Raw genomic sequence first — 24224 nt, forward strand, 5'->3', positions numbered from 1 at the left:
GTAGAGGCTTCTGTCAGCCTTTCTTCTGGCCTAAGAAAAGGAAGTCCTGGTTCAAGTGTAATTTCAGTGCTGACTGAGGAACTGAGACATTCTCTTATTTTTCATCTGCCTTCCTTCTGTGTGATCCTCTGGGAACTCCATCTGCTATTGATTTCAGGCCTAAATGAACAATTTGTATCCGTATGAATCCTATAATATCTACGTAGTTAAGAAAATCTGCTGAAGTGAGTGAAAAGGCAGCTGTTGGGGCAGGATGCTTCACCATCACATAATTCCTACCTCAGTAAGGTACTGAAGGCAGCAACAGGACTTTGTTATTGCTGTTTCAATCAGTGACAACACACAAGTGTCCAGGAGTCAATCCGTTTGAGTAATGGGTCCTTTAATTTTTTGCTATATTAATAAAAACTGATCCAATTTATCTGCTTCATGATGAAGTAAATACTCAGGAGATTTAAGAAGCAAATACACCATATCAATGAATTGTTTATCAACACACCCATAATGATGTATATATTTTTGCATAATCTGAAAAATTAGTTATCTTCATCCAAAATGCCGACGCTGGAAGGGAAAGCGATTTAGGACAGGGAAAAAAAGTTCTCTTAAGTCAGTTAATAAAAAGTCAAGCTTACCCTTATCTTCTCTGAGTGGGTTTAGGAGACTGTAATATTGATAGTTACTGTTAAATTTCTCTAGAGGAATGCCACCAAGTCTCAGCTTCCTCAGCGTGCAGTTAACCAAAACATAAGGTACATCCTCCAAACGCCCGAAGAGAAACTGCACAAACTACTCCAAGGTATTTATAAACAAGTTATTAATGGTCACTTCATAGGAGCTTTGGGTTACCCATGTTTCTGAACACATTAATACTCTTCTGCCTCTTCAGTTTAAAAAGTATTCCAGTTCCAGAATATAGAAAGTCTTAACATTAAGGCATACATACAGCTGTGTTGTTTGCTTTCATTTAATAAAGATCAATTTACTCATACTCAAATACATGGAATGTTGGCACAAAACTAAAGCTCTGGTGGAACAGCTACCAATCATACACAAAGATTCTGTGAGGTCCTCTTGACTTGCATTTCTCTGAAAGATACACCACAAAATGGCTTTAATAATACAAACTGAATGCTGGATCAAATCTCTAAATAATAAGTAGCAGTTAAAGTAAATGGTTTGCTTTATTTGTAAATTATGTACAGAATACATTAATTATTTTTTTAATTATGATGGAGCAGAAGAAAGAAAACAGCCATTAATTTCCAAAGGGTGCTGTTTCCTTCACCTGCTGGAGATGACATCTTTCTCTAAACCAGATGTACAAACCCAGTTTGGATTTCCTCAGTTGCTGGCACACAGTCTGGAGACACAGATAACACTGCAGCCAAATTCAGCACTACCAGCTTTTTATATTTTCAGCAAAATACTTCTGCTAAAACTATTTCTCCTAGGAAAGTTTTCACAATCTTTTTGAAAATCAAGAAAAATATCAAGAAAGCTGTGGGCTAAGAAGGGCCTTACTTAACTAGCTATCAAATGAGTATAACTAGGAATAATCTGAGGATTGGTCATTCAACTTTTACCTGTTTTATAAAAGCAAGTTTCAGAAGCTAAATTGACCAGTTATGCAAGTACCAGAAAACTATGGGTTTTTTTTCAGTGTGTTGGAGGACAATCTGGGCAATCTATCAATCAGTACAAAACCTGTCAGATTGATAAAACTTCCGTCAATGGATATTAATGATTAACATAGTACCAAGTAATCAAGTTAATGGTTAAAAAAAAAAAATAAAATGAAGGAACTAGATATAAAACTGTTTGGTAACACTTATGTTTCAGCAAACAAAGATGCTACTGTATGATCTATGTTTTGGTGATCAGCCAACAAAGAAAATCCAACCATCTGCACATCCTTAGTCCCAGAACCACAGTGAGTTTATGATTTTTCATGAGAAGGCCTACTTTCCCTATCTTCCTCCTCTTCTTCTTCACAATCTCCTTCATCTGTTTGCTGTTCCAGTTCCTCTTTTGTGATCATTTCAAAGTCGTTGCCATTTCCACTACTGTGCTGGGACCTGTCATCTTCACGCCTGTCACTGTCAGTGTCTGAATGTCGCTCTCCTCCCGAGCCCTCTGTTCCCAAGTTCCTGGTTGCTTCTGTTTTCCCATCCTCTTCTTCCTTCTTCTCGCTATCCGATTTCTCCTCGCTGTCGTATTTTTGCTGCTTTTTGGATTCTGATTTTTCCTCTTTCTTTGAGTCTGCTTTTGGTCCTTTGTATTCGTGTGTGTACAGGGGCCTGAAGGAGTCAATGAACCCCACGTCTGCTGTAAGATTTGGCAGGAACCAGAAGTGATGCCTTCCTCCAGTGATCAGCCAGATAATAAGGAAGAGGATGCAGCGAGCTGTATAGAAAAGGAAAATGTGAGGAGTTGTGGTGAACATCCACACTGTACAACTATTCCCCACCACTAACACCCACCCAAAGTCAGGGACAGAGATGACCCTGGGGGGAAAAAAATCCCTTGTTCTGCAGCAGCACTGCGGAACACTTTGTTCTCAGCCCATCTCCCCCACCCCATTAACCTTATATCTTATCCTTTCACTCTTAATCCCTTCAACTGAAGAAATACAAACCCAAGAAAGCCTTAAAATCCTTGTTACACCATTCCCACTAGTGAATCTGTTCTTATGTCCAGTTGTTGGGGGGGTGTTGCCTTTTTTATTGTTTTTTCTAAAGGAGGCAGTAACCGAATCTCCACTCTAGCAGAGCTTGAACTCGCTTTCTTTCTGCAGCACAACTCTGACACCCGGTGGCCAGGAGGGAAATACAGACAGGGGATCAGCCTGGGTACTGCTACCAGCTGCCTCCTTCAGGAGGCAACATTTCAGAAGCAGGCTGTGTCTCTGCCCTTTCAGATAAGCTGCTAAGGTGACAATGACAGACACTTACCGACGGCCAGAAGGAGAATACTGGCGACAAAACAGCCTGCACCTACGCTGAGGTAATAAACACCAACACGCATCTCTGCGGGCCAGAGGGGGAAGAGAGTGGCTGCTATAACAGCAATCACTAAATGGGAAGAGAAGAAAAGCATGAGAACCATGACTTTGTTTTCCTGGTAGGTGTATAAAGGCTTCTCAGTTACTCAAATGCTGAGCTGCTGCTTGGCCAACTGAGCGGAGTTGAAGAGCGAACCTCTGCGGAGAGGGCAGCAGCCAAGAGGTGAGCAGGGAGCTGCCTGTAACCACTGCAGCAGGACACAGGCACAGGGAGCTGGGTGGAGATCAGCCTGGCCCCAGGGACTGGTCAAAGACCTGAAAAGGGCCCCAAGGGAGCAGGAAAGGTGTTTCTCTGGGGGCAGGGAAGCTGGAAGGGGTCAAGGGTGCTAGACCAGCAGTACAGTGAGCTGTTAGCCCACTGAAGTCAGTTAGCATCAAAATTAATTTACATTAAAAAAATAATGAACTGATGAAGCTTATCCTACACAAATACAAGTTTGAGGGTCAGAAAGCTGTCAGTCATGATATGAAAGAATTCCTTTCACATTTTTATGTAACCCACTGCATTTGCCTATTGGACAACTTACTCGTTAGCTTAAAGCAACACAAACAACCAGCTTGCAAACCTGTGCAAGTTGAGACATTTGCATGTTTCAGGTTTGGTTTTATTTGGTTCAAAAACATGTAGCCCCTCCATCCTGAGCTAGATGACTGGTATAAAATCGTGCTGAAACTGAAGAGCAAAACTTTGTTGGGAAAAACCTTTCCTGATTACAAGTGTGCTGGTTGATCCTGTGCTTACATCTGTGATGTGCTCACCAATATCTACCCCTTACTTACCAAGTACAAGTCCCATGGCAAAAGTTTTAAAGTGAACAGGGTCATAGATCCACACATACACCTGCAACAGAAATAATCACCTTTACACTTGGAAAACAAGATCTCTAATTTTAATTTATTCCCTCACCCAAATGTTTACTGCCATGCTGTCACACTTGGTGCTTTGAACAGGCCTTGAAACAGGTTTGTGCCAGTAAGAGCCCAAGGAGCCAGAGTGTCCTGGGGCTGCATGGCTGTGTGCCCACACTTGGGCTGGTAACCTCAGCCTCGTGGCAGGAGCTGATCCTGCTGCTGAGGCAGGACAGCACTCAGAGCCTGGCATGCTGGAGGCTTCCAGCTGGGAGGAGAGGAGGAAGGGAAGGGGTTTCCACACTGTGTAAGAAAAAGTGGAAGGCTGGATCAGGCTGGATCTCTCAAAATAATTACTTCATGAAAGAAGCTGAACCCCAAGTAACTTACAGGTGATGTAAAACTCTGGGGAAAACAATCTGCAGAACTGATGGGAAAATAAAAGATTCAGAAATACCACTAGATCAAGATTCATTTTTATTGTTCTTAATTCATGGTCAGCATGAAGCAAAAAAACTTTGTAAAGAAAAAATGTCTCAGGTCCACCACGTGGAAACAAAAAAAATACTTGTGGCTTTGGAGCGATGCCCTTAAGACAAAGAAACAGACTGAACACATGGAACAAAGCAAACAGCTGAAATGCTCAATTCAGCTTAAGTCCCATTTGATGACCTCAGATAAGTATAACTGTACCCTCTGTTCCAGAGCACACTCTTATCTAAACTTCTGCAGTTGCAATGCTCCACCAAATGTTTGCCTGAGAACTGTGGATCCATTTGAATCAGACTTGCTCAGCCTTACTTAAACCCAAAAGCTCCTCAGTATGGTGCAGAACTGTCTGAACAAAAAATATACATTTTGTTTCTTCTTTCTTACCAAACTAAAAAGCTTGAATCTTAGCTACTGCTACTTCTGAAAAGAAGCTGCTGGTTACTAGAAGCCAGCAAACCTCGAAGCACTGCATAAGTATCAGGAGTTATTATCTTCCAGGAAGTACCAGGAAGACACCCAAGAGGCAGTAATACAGTGTGATGCAATAAGAAATATTTAATATTCTTCTTGTCACAGGGTTTGGTAATAGACTATAGCCAGGCATAACTTTGCTGTAAGTCAACTGTTCAGTGAGCCCAAACAAACTGAAGCCCATGACTGGTGACTGGGCAGTAAGACAGTGGAATATTCAGTGACTGCAAGTGCAAAACAGTGAAGAAAAGGGAAAAAACCAGCTCTAATGTAAATACAGAAGGACTGTTTCTAAATTAGCTACTAAAGAAAGATCTTGGGCATTGAAGTCCTTAAAAAATGTCAGCTCATTAATAAAAAAAAGTCAATGATGTGAAGACAAGAAGTAAGTCCTGTTATACTGCAGAGTCCTGCTGCTTGCCATCCTGGTTACTGCATATGAGAGGCAACAGGATCAGAGTTAGGTGGGTTCTATAGGAGGTGGGATGAAACAGAGCAAGGCAGGTGGTGAGAGAACTGAGAACAGCAAAGATACATCAAGGAAGAACATTTCCAAGTGATTTATTTACAGCAGTCACTGCCATGTAGGTTTTATACCCAAAGGTGCACAAGAATGTTCAGGAAGATTCCAGTAGAGTGATCTTCAAAGTGGGGTTTGCTGTGAGGACAGCCCAGGTCACTCAGGGCTTTACCCAGTCTGGTCTCAAACACCTCTGAGTGTGGAGAATTTGGCAGCTCCAGCACCCCCTGCACCCTGAGCACAGTTTGTCCCATGGCCATTAACATGTAACTACTGGGGAATTAAGTTTTCTCTTAGATTTTTTTAATTACTGTCCTATATTTATCTCCAGCTCACTTGCTGCAAGTATTAAAAAAAATCTAATGTTTCAAGATCAGCTGTTACATTGCCATTAATTTTTCTTTCAACATGTCATGAAAGAGTTTGATGAAATAGAGTAAATTAACCTATTATCTGACAACAGTACATTGTCACTAACAGAAAGTACCCATAAATCTTACTTCATTTCCATCCAAGAAAAGTTGGTCTTCGTGTGGCTCAAGTTTGAATTTCCTCTTAGTTTCCTTTTTCTTGGGTGTTCCTGGGGTCTCATCCTGAGGACAAATGCAAATCAGAGATATTAAAAACCCCGAGGATTTAAATTTCTATTATTTTGAGTCTAATAACTTCTCACAAACTTAAGATCACATTCACTTTACTTTTTTTTAAAAGTAAAGATGTGTTACTTGTTCCTGTTCTTGTTTATTACCACCTGAGTACCTCAAAAATAAAGAAAAATTGTAAGGAAAGAGATATTATATTTTAGTGTCTAAGGACTATACTGACTTCAGGATAACCTTGTCTTCAAATGCAGAGCAAAGCTCTGCTGACATTAATAGGAAGTCTGCATGATTCAAAATCAGCTTCTGACTGTTTCTTCTCTATCCTCCATCTCTTTCTGGATCTTGTGCTTCCTCTCTGTTTCCTGTTTCCTTCTCTTTGCTTATTTTTTTGTTTGAAAATAGCTTTCTATGCACTGGCTTACATAACCACTAAACTATCAGTTCAACAAACAACTAGTTTAAAAATTAACATCACATTTAATAATGTAACACTCCAGATGACAGAGAATTGGAGGACAACATAACTTTCATAATCAGCATTTAATGTACCTGAAGAGGTACATTGGCTTCTATTTTTAGAATGCCAGCTAAAAGGTTGTTTTGTTTGCAATTCTTTTATTAGCCATGTAGCTTTATTCTGAACTCCAGACCTTTGAACACAGACTGTGCCTCTCACTCCATGTGTCATCATTTCACTTAGGAGCATCTGGAATAACTTCAGCACTGCCCTGCTAACTGGAATATAATACATCCCCTCATCAAGTTTGTTCCACAGATTCTTAGCATTTTGATTTAGGAATTCTATTCTGCTAATAAAAAAATCAGGAAATTAAAAGATACGTATACAAACTTAGAAAGGAACAGTCTGCTCTAGAAAGTAAATCACAAGTCAGTGAAAACAGTGAAATATTCTGCAGATGAGTTAAGAGAGCTGTCACCCCCAGAAACAGCTCGCTTTACAGAGCAATCTACAAGCACCAAGTACCAAATACTACATTCCAAACATTCTTATTACCAAACACAGCAAAATTGTTTTTGTTTCCCACATGCAGCTGCAGGTTTGAGGTGTGAGGTCCCACCACATGTGGCACCCTGTGCTAAGGTACATTTGCACAAAGCATTGTTGGTGCTGCAGCTGAAGAGAATCAGTTTGTGATTAACTTGGCCATGATGAGGTACAGGCTAGAAAAGGTATGTCATGATTTACAACAACCAAGTATATTTTTAAGTCAATGTAATCACAACAGTTGATGTATTCTCTGTTACAGGTTTGTCTCTTCTCTTACAGACAGCACTTACCTTTTTACACTCATCTTTTTCACCATCTTTTTTCTTTTCTTTCTCCTTCTTAGATTTTTCATCTTTGCCACTTTCCTTCTTGCTCTTTTTCTCCTCTTCTTTCCCACTCTCAGCCTTTCCTTTTTCCTTTTCTTTCTTTGTATCTTTGTCAGGTTTCATTTTCATCACTTTCAATGCTCGATGAAAGAATTGTTTTTTCAGGAGTCTTAAAATGAAAAAAAAGTTTAATGATACACTTAAGCATGTCTGCCAAAATAACATTTACATTGTTATTAGATACCATTCAAGATTATCTATCTAATATAACTATGAACAGCATGACTGAAAGACAGAGGTCACCATCATCTGCTCTATTTACAACTAAATACGCCAGACCTAATTATCACCTCCTGCTTTGCTTTTTTTTTTGTTCATCTGTTCAAAACTGGGTAAAACTCAAGACTTTTCTGTGGCAGCATTTTGCATAGACATAAATACACAAGATTTAAGGTGCAGAAAGCCACTGGGTCAATTCAGTTCTCTCACTAATGCAACCCCAAACAATATTTGCAAGTTCAGGTCACTGCATTTCGTAGGAAAAACAAGGAAGTGGACACAGGGCTTGTGAAGTTCCTTGGTGCACGATGAATAAAGTCACCCTGTTGGATCTGTGGGACACAGGCAAACATCCCAGTCATGTCAGATGCAAACATACCTTACAGCAAGTGTATTTATGGCCAGCAGGGCACCAGGCAGTGGCATTTGGGAGCCTTAAGGCTGTCACCAACAAGTAACGTCCTTGGAAGGATGAGCGCCAAACTCGGAGAGGCAGAGCAGTACAGAACACTGCTCTTCAGACTGGGAGGAAGCAGCAGGGTGTGAAATCCCAACACACATTCACACCAAAAATCAAATTGATTTGATTTGTCCTTGAGTTCTTTCCTCTCTTGCTGCAGACCAAATCCTTACGCTGGACTGATTGTTAAATTAGGAAAATTCGCTGAAGAGAGAAAGAAGTCATTCCAGCAATTAAACTTAGGTGCATGCTGACTATAAAGCAGAGTTGTTTCAGGTATTAAAAAAGCTTCCTTCAGACAACTGTTTACATGGATTCTCTTTCTAGCAAAAGAAAATCACTTGTCTGGGAGAAACTACTCCTCTTCTCAGTTGGAAGTTGAGGGCACTCAGGTACTGAGCAGCCCACAGGACAGGTCTCCTGCAGGACAGCTCTTTCACTGCAGGAGCCACCTCTGCCTCTGGTGAAATATAAAAAGATGGGACTGTGCACAGGCTACTGCTCAGAGCATGCAGCCAGGGTATCTGTGCAGCCAACAGCCAGGCTCTGAAGCAGGACAGACCTTCACTTCACTGACCAAGCCCACACAGCTTGCTGATTCCCAACTGGTTAACCCTCTACAGATCTGCTGACCAAAGCATTATGGATGGAGCTTATTTCTGAATAAAACCCCCCTGAAGAAAACTTACAGAATATAAATGAATGTGGAAGTGTACCAGCAGACCTTATATATTGCAGCAGCATTAGGAATTCAGTTCATAACTTGTTTGAAATATGCAACTGATGGGTGGAATTGACATGTGATGGAGGAGCAGGATCTGATACTTGTTTTGTTTGACAGGACAGGTAAAACAAGGAATAGCCACACCAAGAGAGTTCAGGTACTTGTTTTTAATATGAATAAGAGTCTAAGCAGTCACTTACACTGAAGGGACTAGATTTGTATTGATGTTGTTCCTTTCCTTCCAAAAGGCAAAGGAAGTAGACACTGCAAATGTTTAAAACTCTGAAAGAAGCTTCAGTGACCAAAGGTGGCCTTGGCATTACCAGCAACAGAGAAGTGAGCAAGAGAAACCAAATTGTAGAGATGCTGTGGTGCTGAACATCAGGGCACAAAATGATGCTGATGATAAACATCAGTGCCAGAGGACAGAGGGTCAAACTGTTTTTCTTTGCACACTCAACAGGCACTCTTCACACTGTTGGAGCTGCAGGACTTAAGCAACTGCTATCTCATCTGATGCTTTAGTAACTGAAGAACAAACACACAGGCTTCTAACACAGTCCAAAAAACTGGAAGGGAAGATTTATTTTCCTGATTGCATTAAACTAATGCTTTATGCTAAAACAAGTATTAAAGTTCAAACACAGAATCAATCCTGCCTCAGCCCTGGAACTGGGGGAAGAATCTCACCTTGCTGGATGGCTATATAAAAGAGGCCAGAAGAAATTACTAAATATTACCCATAATCTTAATTTCTAAGGAGCTTTTGCAGAGTTCTGCAAGTGTAGGCAGTCCCCTTTACCCTGTGGGTCTGCCCCAAATGAGGTACAGTCAGAATATGCCATTCACCTACACAAAGTGCTTGGAGCAGACTGCAGCAGGGAGACATCATTGGAGAGGCAGAAATTGAACCTCTAAGTCCAAACTCTGCCACCATGGCAGAGAGATTTGAGAGCTCTGATCCTACGCACTGCAAATAACTTGAAAATACAGGAAAATCCTTTTGTTCATTTTGCTGCCTCCAAGCAGCATAATGAAAGCATGAGAGAGTTGAGAGAATAAAGATGAAACCACATTGCTTCCATTTCTGGTGTGACACCCACAAAGGCAGCAATAAAAATACAAACATTATTTTTACATGCAACCACAACTGCTTTAGAATGCATGAAGCCTAAGTGAAATTGGTTCCTAAATAACTAAGACATCTTGGCAACTATAAACCTGATGAATTAGGCCAGGTCATACCTGTTGCAGTAATCAACTACAGACTCCCGGGTTGTAAATAAAGCCTCTTCTCCTTTCTTTGCCTTTGCCCATTTAGAATCCAGGAGGCAATCCACAGCTTTTGAGGCTAGAGGGAAAAACAGAATTAAAAATGCATTAAAATAATGATATTTATTAAAAAATATAGTCTGCATCCCCTCAACCACACCAACCAGTCAGTTCTGGTGATGTTCCACATCCTTTCAGTCTTTACAAGTAAGCCTAGCTACTATTCTGAAATACATTACTCTTGACAACTATGAAATCACACAGCAAAAAGTTTACTGCCTCTACTTCAGGCTGATAAGATTCATTTTATGGCTATCTAATGCCTAAATAAGTTTTCAAAGCCAAACAGTGAGCTCAATACTTATTATTGAGGCACAAATAATAAAAATAAAACAGTCTCCCCCTTGCCTGTGCTCCCCCACCCCCCCGGTACCACGTTAGAAGAAAATTTAATTCTCAGATTAAAAGTAACCCTACCAATAAAATAATCAACTCGGTGACCCATCATGTTGGTGGATTTTGTTGGACAGTTGAAACGTAAGTATTTAGCAACAGCCTTCTCTTCTTTGAATGGTTCACCAACCTCCTGCAACAGGAAAAGTCCAACATTAATACAGGTTTAACACGTGAGAAAACTCAACTCCTTTGGGCTCAAAAATCAGAGGCTGCAAAGTCCTTGTTATTTTATGGCAACATATAAATAACAAATAAAATGCACAAGAGGTGAAAACAGGTCAAATAATTTTTTCCAAGCACTTTCTGTCTACATAAAACGAAAAAGCAAGAATTCTTAAGTAAGAGGATCTGAAGGTAAAGAGTACAAACTCTGTAAATAAAGTGAACTAAGAGGGAAGCACTGGGCACCTGGAAAGCTGCCTAAGGCACAGAAGCTGGGATGAAACCAGTTGTGAAGCTGAGAGCAAGGAAAAACCAGAGTGAGGAATCAATACGTATGAAATGAGAGCAACACAGGTGTCTGGACAGAATATGAAGCAGCTTGAATTTCATGTCAAAGAGGAGAAAATCATGTTGAAAATAAGTTGAAAGAACTTGCTTGAAAACTTCAGTGCATGACAACAAAAATATTGAAACCTTGAGTACCACTGAGGAGATTCTTCCAACCTAGAGATTAGGAAGGTCAGGATAAAGCACACGAACAACAGAACAGACATTTGAGGGAAAGGGAGCCCTCAGTCTGCACACATTCATAAATTCAGTACATTTACAACTTGCAGAGAGGTGGCAGAATTCAGAGATATTTCAGACAGACAGAAGGCTGGAGATGGGCATTTCCAGTCATGTAAAATTAAGAACTGATGTTTGTAAGCAGGAAAGGAAGATCATAGGATCATAGAATGGTTTGGGTCAGAAGGGACCTTAAAGATCACCCAATCCCCTTGCATGGGCAGGGATACCTCCCAACAGCCCAGTTCCTGCTTCACAAAAACCTATCTGAAGCAAACAATTGGCATATTACACTGACTTGTGCAAACTTCCTCAAAATTCCTTTCTGAAAGAGCTGGTTTAGTAAGTAAGATTTCACTCTCCATATCCCTCTGCTTCTTGTAGATCAACACCAGGGAAACACGAGGACATCTTTAAAGACTGGCAGAACCTTTCCTGTATCTATTTGCCTCATGCTGGCCAACAAAATAAAGATTACAGAAGCCACAAAACAGGAGTACATGGAATTCAAAGATCTTTGTTGAAGACACAACATTTCTAAAGGTCAGTAAATACACACAACCTCCATTACTGCTTTTAGATGCATAATCACATCCCAAGCAGCATGTGAGGTGGAAATGCAAGGTCAAACAGATGTTGTTACACCAGAATAAAAATATTATTAATAAATATTGTTAATATTCAGCAGTTTGCACAGCTAACTTTCAAAATCAACCAGTTAGTGAGTTCTTCTAGAGGAGACTGTTGCTTTTCCTGTGTGAGGAGAATCTTAAAAGATATCCAAATGACAAAAAAACTGCATAGTTTGTTAGTTCTGAGATTACTGAGAAACTTAAGTCTAAACTCTCCACATGCATGCAGAAATATGCTCCCCCACTCACCAGTCAGACAGTTTCAAAAACATGTTCCCCAAATAAAGCCAGACAATCCTAAGAGTCCTCATACAGATCACATTAACTCCTCCTCTGTGCTCAATCCTTTTTTTTTTTACATTTTAAAAATCTGTCTAAAACATCAGATAAGTCCCAGGAAACTATTCACTGTCAGTGCATGCACATAATTTATATGCTGTGGTTTCATGTCCCCTTATATGGTACAGTTGAACAGTAATTGTCAACCACTGGTGATGCTGCCAAGTTTGGCTCCCAGATTTGGTTTAATAGCAACAAAATGAGTAACAATGCAGCTAAAGAAAATGAGGGAATGTGTACCACAGTTACCACATGGCACACAGGCAAAGGTACCATGGAGACTGATGACTACACATGCAGCAACTGTGTTTCAAAATACCACTTGTGTAGTATTTCCTACCAGCAAATTAAGCCTGGAGCAAGAGTTCACAGGGAAATTGTTTTTCCCAGCACAGACGCTGGAACAATCAGAGAAGCTCTGGATATTCACACTGATCTTAATTCTTCTGCTATTTTTTTTCTTCCTAAAATATTTATGATTCAGGTCATGTGAAGTGCTACACAGGCAGTGCCTGGCACCAGGAGATTTATTTTTTTTTACTTATTGCTCCTTGCTATCTATTGCTTTGTCCTTTTCCGTGGGACAGTTTCATGATATTCCAAACAAAAAAAGGCTTCCCTGTGACAGAGACTGCCACAGTTTAACTGAGCTCATCCAGAGGAAGACTCCCCTGAAGTGTAATCCTCATTTTTCACCCTATTTTCATCCCTTTACTTGCAGAGCCAGGCTTCTGTTAAAATATTAAAACAGATGAAGACAGAAAATAATATTACATTTAATCTTAAAGTGAAACCAACAAGAACACTGAAAATTTTGATAACCTGAGCACAACTTTTTTCAAGATGCATATCAACTGATCTCTATGTTCAGTTGTAAAAATATCCAAACACCAGGCACTGAAGCCTCCTTGCACATTTAGAAAGAGATTATACAGGTGAATCAAGGGATAGTTCTCCACAAGTTACAAAGCTTTAAAAAAAGATGACACGACCTTAGGAAGCATATGGTAACTTCCTGATAGTTAAAGTTTGTTTTTATAGGAAAGATGAAAAGATTAAAGTAAAAACTTAGGCAATGTATTTCTAGAATGCTTTAGAATATCCTGTCAATTAAAATTCTATGATTAAACTGATTTTAGTTAATAAAATATAGGAGTGTCAAGCTTCCAAATACCTCTGCTCTAGATTTTGAGCAACTTAGGCCTACTTTAATTTTATATATTGAAAAATGCATAAAAACTTAAGAGATTTATGATTCCACATAATTTTGAAACAGTGGAAGAGTGCTACTAAAAGTAAAACCCTATTTGTTATTTATCAAGACAGAAAAACTCCATCTACAAGACAGGAAAAGCAGTGATCAGCCTAACCACTTACTAGAAATTCACTGACAATTTAATTTTTTACCAATCCTTGAGAATTATTCCTACAAAAAGTCTGCACTATGTGAATTCATGAAACAATGCTGAGATTTTCAAACTCAGAGACCTTCCAGGCCTACTGAAATTAAAGGAAAACCCATATCAAATAATTTTTTACCATTATTTCCCAGACAGAAGTATAGCACAGTGCATTCTGAACAGCTTTCAGCACACTGATGCAGTTCCCAGTTAATCCAAGCTCCATCTGGGACTGCAGAGGCCCATACATTAAAATTAAAACAATGTAAATCATTTTGTTTACATTGTTAATGTAAAAATACATTAAAAATAAAAACATCTGACCTCAGCTATTAAAGTTAGTGTGCCCACGAGCATCCTTTTCCCTTCTATCTCTACCTGGGTTTGACTTACTCAGGTTCTCCTACTCCTGGAACCATTCAATAGATGTCTACAGTCCAAAGCATATTTGTAGTCTGAAATATAGTACATTTTCTTTCCCCTTTGCCTCACAGTTGTGAGAAGACAGCTCCAATCCAAGACAGGATTTCCTTCCACAACACTGTAATGTAAACAAGGGCTCTGGGAAATTAAAGGAGAGTTAAATAATGACTATCACTAACCAGACAAGTTATTGCACGTGCAGACAAACACAAGGATTATGCTCCTCTGTTTTAAAGAGGTCCTCAGAATTGTTTCATTTCAGTAAAATGAGTATCTAGTTTATTTCCTTGCTCTTACATCTGAGCACTGAAGATTTTCAGAACACCACCTCTCACAGAAGACTTCTGAAGACTAATATTTTATAGTTTTCAGACAAGGAAAAGAAGAAATTTAAGTGCATTGGCCACGTGAAGCCTGATTTTCAAGCTAAGAGCCTAAGTCAAAAATCACACAGGGCCACATTCCATTCCTCACACCTGTCCTCATATGGACATCACATTAGCATTGCCTTCTCTGAAGATGGTCTGAGCACATCAAAGCTTAGGCTGAACTGCAAGATTATCTTTTACCCTTCCCTGTTGACTCTCAGACCCTTAAATAAAAAGATATGTGGTGGCAGGGGAGTGGGTACTCCTCATCTATTCTGCTGAAGCATTTAAACTTTGCCTAAATTCAATTGAGGTGCAGTAGGACAGAAAAAGCACACAAATTACCATGATTTGATAGTCTTAGGACTCCATCTATATTTTCTCCAGCAACTACTAAATAAGAAGTTGTCCAGATCTTGCACTGATGACCACTACTACATGGATTGCTGGGAGGTCTCTTAAAGAAACTGTGGCAGAGTCATGCAGAAAAACCAGTTCTTCTGGATTACTGTGGCTGTATGCTGGCCACAAGACATTAACTTTTCTTTACAGAAACAGATTACAGATTGCTTTTTTGCCCAAGACATTTCTTATAAAAACAGAAGCACTTGTTTTCTTCTTTCTTTTCAGCCATCACTATTTTTTTTTAATTTTATGAGCAAAAGCTCTGAACATAGAGTTTTAGAAGACATTTCAAAGGAACAATTTACAGGATATGTTGAAGCCATAGCATGCCAGCTTCAGCCCTCTACTAACCCTAGGCCAGTTTTTTCAACTTCCTCCCTTCCCATCTTCAAAAATGTAGCAGATTTTCAAAAGACAGCAATTCTTGTTTTGATGACAACTGGGGCTGCTCCTTTCAATGCCTATTTTTCTGCGTTCCCTCCCCCAGTCTTTGTTTCTTCCTCCTCTATCACCTGATACCACTCACTTTCAAATAAGTTATTCTGCCATTCTCCTTTGTTATCATCCTACTCAGCTTTCCTGGAATTAATGAGAAAATCAAACAGTCAAGCTGGCTTAAAATCTGCATCACTGTAAAACCATTGCATTGATGTTTCTGAAGACCCTTCCCATACTCAAGTGGCAAAAAAAAAAAAAAAAAAAAATGGAACACAGAAAGCAGCAATGCAGCTGTTACACATTTTACTTCCACACATTTTCCTTCCACTTTTCCTTTCCTGACCAAATCAAGAAGCTGTAGGCCAGGCCAGTTAATACTGGCTGGCAGGTGTCTTTAACCAGGATCCACCCAAATCCAGTAATTCAAGAGGAAACTAAAAGTCAACAAGAAAAGCACATGCCATTAATGGCACATGCATGGCATCGATGCCAACTCAGCCATCAATCTGTAGTGAGACATTTGCCTAAGGACTGTTTTCTCTATTCCTAAGAGCAGTATTTATATGCATTAACATTTCTGGAGCAGAGGACACAGCACTGAGGTGCGATGGGAGCGCTGTTAATCCCGGCACAAAGATAAACAAAACTTCACATGGGCAGAATAAAAACCATGCACAATGGAATCCTGCCAATGTCATTAAAACTTAATGCCTCCTTAACAGTGCAATTGCAGACCTGCCAACAGAGTGCCACGTGTTACCCAGCTGAATGCCAGTCAAAATAACCAACTCTGAGGATTTTGTGCTGAAGAAAGCATTTCAGGATATACATGGAACTGTATTTTTTTCCAAGAAATGACACAGCTTTGATCAGGCTGCTGGAGTGACAGGTATTCAGTCTCTTTGAGGTGTATCTGGGAGCAAAAAATACCAAACTAGCCATTAGACAACATATGTTGACTTTCTTTTAGTACGTCCTTTATACACAGCACGCATTCTTGAGCTCAGAAATTTGAACCATGTGGGAGCCCACTGGCTCAAGCAATCTTCATCCTGCAGGGCAGCCTCTCCTCACTGAGGTAATCTCCGTGTTAATTACAGTTAAATTACTGTCAGGAATGACACTCTGAAAACTTTACCTCGTAAAACGCCTTTCTTCAAACTTCTGAAGTCAAGATTTCTGCAACTTCCACCACTTCCAGCTTGTTGCCAGCCTCTAAGCTCCATGCAATGCAGATTGGGCAATGTGTCTTTAGGCAAATGTATTCTACAAAACACATCCTTCCTGCCACCACTTCCTTTGGATGGCAAACACAGACAGCAGGCTTGACAGAACTTTGAACTGTTTCATCAAGACCTTTTTCTTGTCTCATCTCATGTGCAGCTGGCTGACCCAACCACCATGATTCCAACCTTGATGGCTGACATAAAATCCAATAAAAATTATTCAGAACCCAGGTTCTATAGACAAAGTATTTGAAACTGAAGTGTTCCACCAGTCTTTTCCCGAGCTACAAACACTGCCTCCTCTAAAGATCTCTTGTCAAGAAATCCAGCTCTACTTAATGATAGTGGGGTATTCAAACAAGGTACTTGCATACAGTATGACAGTCTCTTTATTAAGGGGTACACATCACCCTAAAATAAGCACACACCTCTAAAGCATTTGAAGCACCTACAAACAAAAATCCCACGCTTCATTTTAACAAAAGAAACTTGCAGCAGTATCCTGAATATGATGATCATACTGCAACTATGCCAATAAAGTTCAAAAAGATTTTTTAAAACCCCCACCAAAACCAACTACCAAGAAAAATAGATGTGGTTTTATTCACTGACCAATTAAGAACACCCTTTGGGCTTTCAACAGTATTCTTTGTTCACTGTCTTGTCTTCCCATTGTTGCTGACACACACTGGGAAACACACTAAGATGCAATACACATTTCTCTGCATAATTATATCACAAATTTAGGCCACAGTCTTCAACCTTTACTGTTAACACCCAGACATCGATTTAGTTACTAACAATCTGGGAAATACTCTTACTGCTAACAGGCTGAAAATTAAGCATGTGCTTAAGTCCTTGCAAGACCACAGCCTTGGGTATTATAAAAAACACTGAATTACATTTAATTTGGGTTTGATGCTTTATAGGGCTGCTGTCATCTTTAGAAAGGGACAATCCGTAACAATTATGAAACAAGAATAATTCTGGAATGTTTTATGATTATTTGTAAATAATGATAATTGCATTCCCCCCACCCAACCCCTGCCCCAGTAACTTCAATTAAAGGGGAAAAAAGGAAACAATACAAGCACAGGCACATCTCCAAATTCTCAGGGGGAAGGGAAAGTGGGCTGGGAAGGGAGGGAAAGCAGAGAGGGCAACCAAGCATAAGGATGACATAAAAAGTGTACATTGTTGAATGGCTGTGACTTCTCTGTGAATGTTATCTGTACTTACAGCAAAGCAATAAATCCCAAACAAACACTATTTTGGCTTAGAGTTAATAATACCTAACAGTTAGAGGCATTATGGAAACTGATGCTGCAACTGTGCTCAAAAGGTACATGAAAAACCTCTGTAACACTCACTGCTGAGGGGATACATTGAGAACTCCTGAATCTCAGTGAAAACCACCCAAGCAGCCTCCCCTTTGCCTTTAGGTGACACCATATAATCATCACTACATTTTAACATGATCTCAAAGCTGATTACGTCTATTTTTAGACGGGGTTGTTTTGTTTATGTTTTCTAAGACCAAATTTCCTTTCCTCACCTCAACATTTCCTGGCCGGGGCACGTTTGGTTTTTTTGGTTTGTTTTGTTTTTTTTAAAGATACTCATACCATCTGTCCCGTGTCTTTTTTTCTTAGGAACCAGCGGGATCAGACCAGCCGAGTGTCAGCTCCTGGCTGGGACAGCTGCTCGCCTGGGTATTTGGAGTGTTGTTACACCACATTCAGCTATTGTTCGACACTGGGAACGGGTGAGATCCTAAGAATAACACGGCGATTAAAAACCAGTTAACAGCTGGAAATCTGTTACAGCTCTGGGAATCTCGGGTCACCGAGGCAGACGATGTGGAGGCACCGGGAGGGCAGATAAAGGGGTGCCCAGGGATAAGGGGGTGCCCGGCGGATGCCCCTCAGATCCGCGGATGCGCCGGGGAGGACAGAACCCGCGGTACCCCCCGAAACGCTCCCACCCGCGCTTCTCCGGGCTCCGGGTTTTCTCGTTATTTCCTAAGGTTTACGAATTTACCAGAAAATTCTGAGGAAAAACCTGTGTCCCCATGCTGCCAGCCCGGGATATTACCGAGCTCCGCTGAGGCGCTGACCCCACGGCGAGGGCGCTTCCCTCACCGCCGGTTCCCCCCGGGCCGCCCGGGCACAAGGTACCGGGCACACGGTACCGGGCGCTGTTGCTGCCGCCTCCTCGCAACAGCACGGGTCGGGGAGGCCGCAGAACCAGAGGGGGAGAGACCCAGTGAGGGGCAGCCGGGACACCCGGCAGGGTGGGGCCGCCCTGAGGAACGGGGAGAGGGAGTTGCGGCCTGGGGAAGGGTGGCGGGACGGGCAGGGAGGAAGGGAGAGGCTCGGATACCTGGATCCTCTTCCTGTGCCTCCGCCGCTCCGCCATGTTGTCCCCGTCTAGCTCCGCCGGTGACGTGGGACGGGAAGGGGGGGGAGGGTGTGCGGCGGCCTCGCGAGAGGCGGCGGGAACCGACGGGGGCGGAGCGGCCGCGCCCCCTCAGCGCCTCAGAGGCCGAGGAGGCTCCGGAACGCCCCGGCCCCTCAGCCCGCCCCGGCCCCACGATCCGCCCCAAAACCTCGGTCCGACCCGGCCCCACGATCCGCCCCAACACCTCGGCCCGCCCCGGGATGGCTTCAGCCGCATCAACTCGCGCTGAAGGGAGTAGGGCGCAGGACAGCGCTACTCCAGAGTTATGCAGGTGGTAAAAATTAATCATCTGGATTCATATGGACGAGCTTAACATGTCCTAAGTGCTTTTGTACTCAGCGTGTGCTCCTGGCTCTGGGTACCAGTACCCCAGGGTGCTGGCTGTCCACCAGCTCTGACTACACCCGGGACAGGTTTCTCACAAAGGAAGTAGATATCTACACAGCAGGCACTTGGCTGTACCACAACATCTTTTCTTTTAAATGTCACGATTTGCAAAGCCATCCAGTGAATGTAACTACATAGAATTGACAGAAAAAATTCTTCTGAGTAGAGGGAAATTCCTAATTTAGTCTTAGCTTAAATGAATATAGCATCGAACGAGTTTAAATTTTTCTTCTTGCAGCGTTTCCTGTCTGAAACTACAGCTCACTGTGCAAGAGTAACTTAAAAATGAGTTCACTGTGAGCAGTTACTAACACCTTACACTAAAATGGTGCATTTATCAATACCTGTTCCACCCAGTATTCAACAGAAACAATATATTTAAACCAAAAAGGCTTTAAAACGTTAGTTAGGGCAGTGAGAGACAGCTGGCTCGGAGCATCCCCACCCCAGTCCTGAGGTGCCGGGCTGAGCTCTGCCACCATCTCAGGCCCCGCTGCAGCACCCTGGTTACTCCCTGAGGGAGAGAGCAGGGGAGGATGATGTGCCCAGGCCTGGCAGAGCTCAGAAGCATCCAAAAAGGTGCTGAGGCCTCTCAGCACCCCGAGGCCTCTTGGCACACCTCCATGGCAGGGAGCTGGGCCTGCAGGTCAGGGCCCACCCAGCAGTGCCCGGGGCCTCTCCTCAGCGGGGCTGGGACCCACAGGGAGGTCACCGGGTGTCTGAAGAGCAAACCCAGCCTGCTGGAATAAAGGTGCTGTTTGGCAGTAAAAATCTGTAAAAAAGTTTTGATACTCCCAAAGAGTATGGTAGGCCTTGGAGATGCTTGATGCTGGGACCCACAGGGAGGTCATTGGGTGTCTGAAAAGCAAACCCAGCCTGCTGGAATAAAGGTGCTGTTTGGCAGTAAAAATCTGTAAGTTTGGATGCTCCTGAAGAGTATGGTAGGCCCTGGGGATGCTTGATGCAGGAGGGATTTGTTAGTTGTTACCCTCTTTTAAATACACTCTGATTGCTTGGGCCTTCTCATGTACCTACAAATTAGATTTAGGAAGTAACCTATATAAAGCAAGCTGGCCTTTTGCCAGGAGTTGTTCCGCATGCTTTTGCTATGAGGTCATGAAAGTTAGTAAAGCCTTACAGTGGTTTATCCTGGCTCCATGTTTCCTAACCACACCCTGGCACATAGGGATGGAAAAGTATCTGTAGTGCTGTATTGTGTTGTCTTGTTGCCCTTTCCTGTTCCTATGCTTTTGGAACCCCTTAGATTGAAAACTAGGTAATTAAAAATATAAAATTGTTTCCAACAGCATATTTACCCTTGAGTTACCATGACAGTTTTTGTTGGGTTTTGGGGTTTTTTGCTTGGTTTTGGGTTTTGTTTTCTATTACTATGTCTCTTTCTTTTGACTGTTTTGTTTTGCTGTTGCTGGGCAGAAAATCTATAGTGGTTATAAATTAAGCTGACTGACTGCAGAGTAAATTAAATATAAAAATATAATTGAAAATATAAGATCGTAGGTGTAGGGAATTAAAGTTTGAATGGTTACAATAAAACAAAGCCTTGGTGAAAGTAACCAAACTGCATTTATTCAGAAGATACATGTTTAGGTTGGCAGGCATTGTGTAACAGTTATTTCACTGCTCAACTTAAAGAAACATAAAAGCACCTCTGAAATGGAGGTTTTCTTGTAGAAGAAGTTTTAGCCATCTGTAACTTAGGGTTTGCTAATAATACACAATGCCTGCAGTAAGGGTTTTAGCACAGCATAGCTCAGAGCCTCTCTGCTGTGACTGCACAGGCACAACTTCAGCTGAGAAACTCCTCCAAGCTATGTGGAAGAGGCTGTTTGGAACCACACACTGGATTACTGGATTTCTGCTTAATCTGTATTATTTTTTTATTTTTTATTTTTTTCTTTTTTTTTCCATTCTTTTTTTTTTCCTTTTTTTTCTTTTTTCTTTTTTTTTTTTCCTTTTTTTCTTCTTTCTTTTTTTCTTTTTTTTTTTTTTCCTTTTTTTTTCTTTTTTTTTTTTTCTTTTTTCCACAGACCTTTTAATTCATCCAAAGCTTGAGAAACACTAACTTATGGAAACTCTTCCCAAGACAGCTGGGCATGTCACAGCAGATTGGAACAAACTGGTCACTCCAAGCAGATGTATGGAAAGGACCAAGGGATGGAAGTTGTCCAGGACACATGTCCTCCAGTGTGAGGCACTGGGTGGTGAACTTCCTGCCAAAACTGAGTCTTAGATGGGACAAGCTTATTTGTAGCCATCAGAGCAGTGGGAGAACAGGAGAGAAGGAAGTGGCAGAATCTCAGGAAAGCCAAGGAGTGGAAGCACAGGTTGAAACTGATTGCATTTAAGGTCAGTGTCTGTGTCAGCTGAAAAAGGAGCGTTTCAGGACCATGCAGTAAAGTCTTAGCTCCCTCAGGGCCAACTGGGTTTCCAAACCCCTCCAAAAGTAGGGTTTCCAAATCGTGACCACTTAAAATGCTGTTGTGAAGGATATTGCATGCAAGAGGAGTGGTTTCCTTTTCCAACTGAAACCAAACCAACAGCATTTCATTAGCACTCAATATGGGATCAAAATATGAGGAATATGGGCCCTGCACAGTACAGCAACACAGACTTCCAAGGCAGGTTGAGCTAAAAGCCACCCACAAACACATGAGTCATAACTCAGAAGCACACTCCAGTGTAGACATATCCTGAGTCACTTCCATCTCAGAAGCTTATAAATTCTTAGTTAGCCACTTAGCTTTTAATCCAGCAGAACAACAAAGATTCATCAGACAGATCTCCAGCATTATCTTTCACTAAGAAGCTGCTTAAATACTTCCACTTTTGCAGGATCCTTTTAATTTCTATACAACTCAGAATGATTTGATACATATAATGTACAAAAAACCAAGCTGAAAAAGTAAAAATTAATTTCCCCTGATTCTGGTCCTTCTGTAATTAGTTACCACTGTTTCAAATACCAGTTTTGTTCATTGCAAGAACAGAACTTGTTTCATTTTTTTTTTTTTTAAACTTTGTTTCATTTTAGCAATAACTGGTGTATCCTAATAAGCACACTTCTCCTGATGTGGAAGGGCTTGTAGCTCTTCCTAAAGACCAGTGTCAATCTGCTGCTCCATGCTGGAGACATTGAGGATACACCTGGACCTCTAACTATGTTGAGTGAAAAATACATCTATGTTTTTTTGAAGGAGGTTTTGGGGAACAAAATAAAATTAAAAAAATTAAAGACTTGGTTTTATCACTGTATTTTTTGGCAGTGGCAGGAGGAAAGAAGAATGGTAGTATTAAGGACAGCATAGGAAAAACTAATTGTTATTGTTTTATAAACTCATAAACTCACTATTATGGCTGCAAGGTTTTGAGTTAAAAATATTTGTTATATAAAAATGTGATTCTTGACTTTACTTCTCTCCAATTAACAGATTCAACCAGGAGCCAGCAATTGCTTTGCAGAATGTCTTGCACTGCAGACTGTTTACAGACTGCTGGAGGCCCATGAATCACAGGCTGAGCATCCTTCCTCTCTACCAGAGCTGTTGGAACCCTGTAGCTGAAAGGTAATCAGCAAAAATGAAAACCAGATTGGCTTGATGCTTTCTTTTTTCCCCTTGGCCAGCAGTGTTTTTTCTGTTTGCTGTTCTGATTGATTTTTATTTCAGTAATTCACACACACACACACAGGTGCCACGTATGTGTGGTTTTAAATTTTGGGAGAGCAAAGCATCTATTCATATATTTCTTGTACTGTAGGAAAAAATATTTATCATTCTCTATACAACATGGACAATAGGCTCCTCTTCTCTGAAGTCTAGGTAAAAAAAACTTTGTATCCTCATCAACAGGGAAATTGCTGGTTCAGGAAGAACAGGTGAATAGTGGCAGAACTAATGTCTGTCTGGAAGAACACAAACTTTGGTAAACTTGGCAGTGGGACAAAGGAAAGAACTCCATAGAAGCCAAGTCAAAAGAATAATTCTTGTGGCCTCAATATCAGTGACAGGAGGAGCAAAGGAGAAGAAAGGAGAGATACAAATGCAAAGGCAGAAAGCAGCCCCCCCTCAAAAAAATCCCAAACCCAAAGAAACGTAGAAAGATGAGTTTTTTCCCTTACTATAACATCAATTCTAATCACAGTGACATCACAATAGCAGTGTAGCTATTTATAATAGCATGAAGGGCTTAGTCAAAACCAAGCTTCACAGGCAGCAGAACCCTGATGAATACCCAGCTTCATAGAGCTGACCTGTTATTTTCCAGTAATTAATGAAGGGCTTAGGTAGGACATTTATTATGCCACTGTCAAAGCAAGGTACCAAAACAAGAGCTGTATCTAGTTTTGGGTGCTTCTCTGTAAAGTGTTGATGCTGAATGTGACTCCAGGCTCTACACAGCAAATCAATATTAGGGTATTTGGAAGGTCTGAAATAAGACACATTTCTGTTTAGTTTAAGAAATAGAGGTGATTTTAAAATCTGGAATTTATTATCTTTTCTCTTTCCCCCTCTAATGATACATTAATATTCTGAAAACTGTTTTGTGGAGGATTCACAATTGTTTAAGTTTGTAGAACACAAAGTTTTATAAAATAACTGGTGGTGTGGTCCTGCTTTCAAATGCTTGATTAGAATGACTGTGTGACTTGGACCAGGTGGGAATTCTGCCTAATTGTTGTATATTCATGGAGTTTTTAACAAAGTTTTCACTTGAGGAATTGAGCAGAGAATTATCTGTTTCTATCTGTATGAATCCATATTCCCCATCATCATCACATGCAGCAGTCATTAGGGCAGAAACACAGGCTGTGGTAGGAAGGACAAACTCTCCCTCCCTTTTCAGGACTTTCCTAAATCTGTTATTTATAGTAAA

General features: G+C 41.0%; 1 protein-coding gene and 1 long non-coding RNA gene across 3 annotated transcripts; one reads left to right on the forward strand and one right to left on the reverse strand.

Moving 5' to 3' along the window:
• Positions 1-951: 951 nt before the first annotated feature.
• Positions 952-18992, reverse strand: SEC62 (SEC62 homolog, preprotein translocation factor). 2 transcript variants are annotated; one of them, XM_071752699.1, is made up of 8 exons: positions 18867-18992; positions 10546-10654; positions 10042-10147; positions 7298-7502; positions 5897-5989; positions 3845-3905; positions 2955-3074; positions 952-2406 (listed from the first exon to the last, which is right to left on the reverse strand). In XM_071752699.1, exons 1-8 carry the CDS (start codon positions 18900-18902, stop codon positions 1940-1942), a joined length of 1197 nt encoding a protein of 398 aa, XP_071608800.1. In that variant the 5' UTR covers positions 18903-18992; the 3' UTR covers positions 952-1939. The 2 variants fall into 2 exon arrangements, with proteins under 2 accessions (XP_071608800.1, XP_071608799.1); XM_071752698.1 differs by lacking the exon at positions 18867-18992 and adding an exon at positions 7992-8276 and having other exon boundaries at positions 10546-10582.
• Positions 10651-23404, forward strand: LOC139800027 (uncharacterized). Its single transcript, XR_011727550.1, has 4 exons — positions 10651-11796; positions 18137-18249; positions 21380-21698; positions 22781-23404. It is a non-coding gene; the product is annotated as an uncharacterized lncRNA (long non-coding RNA).
• The last annotated feature ends 820 nt before the right edge of the window (positions 23405-24224 follow it).

Source organism: Heliangelus exortis, chromosome 9 (genome assembly GCF_036169615.1).
Source record: "Heliangelus exortis chromosome 9, bHelExo1.hap1, whole genome shotgun sequence".
Taxonomy (NCBI): domain Eukaryota; kingdom Metazoa; phylum Chordata; class Aves; order Apodiformes; family Trochilidae; genus Heliangelus; species Heliangelus exortis.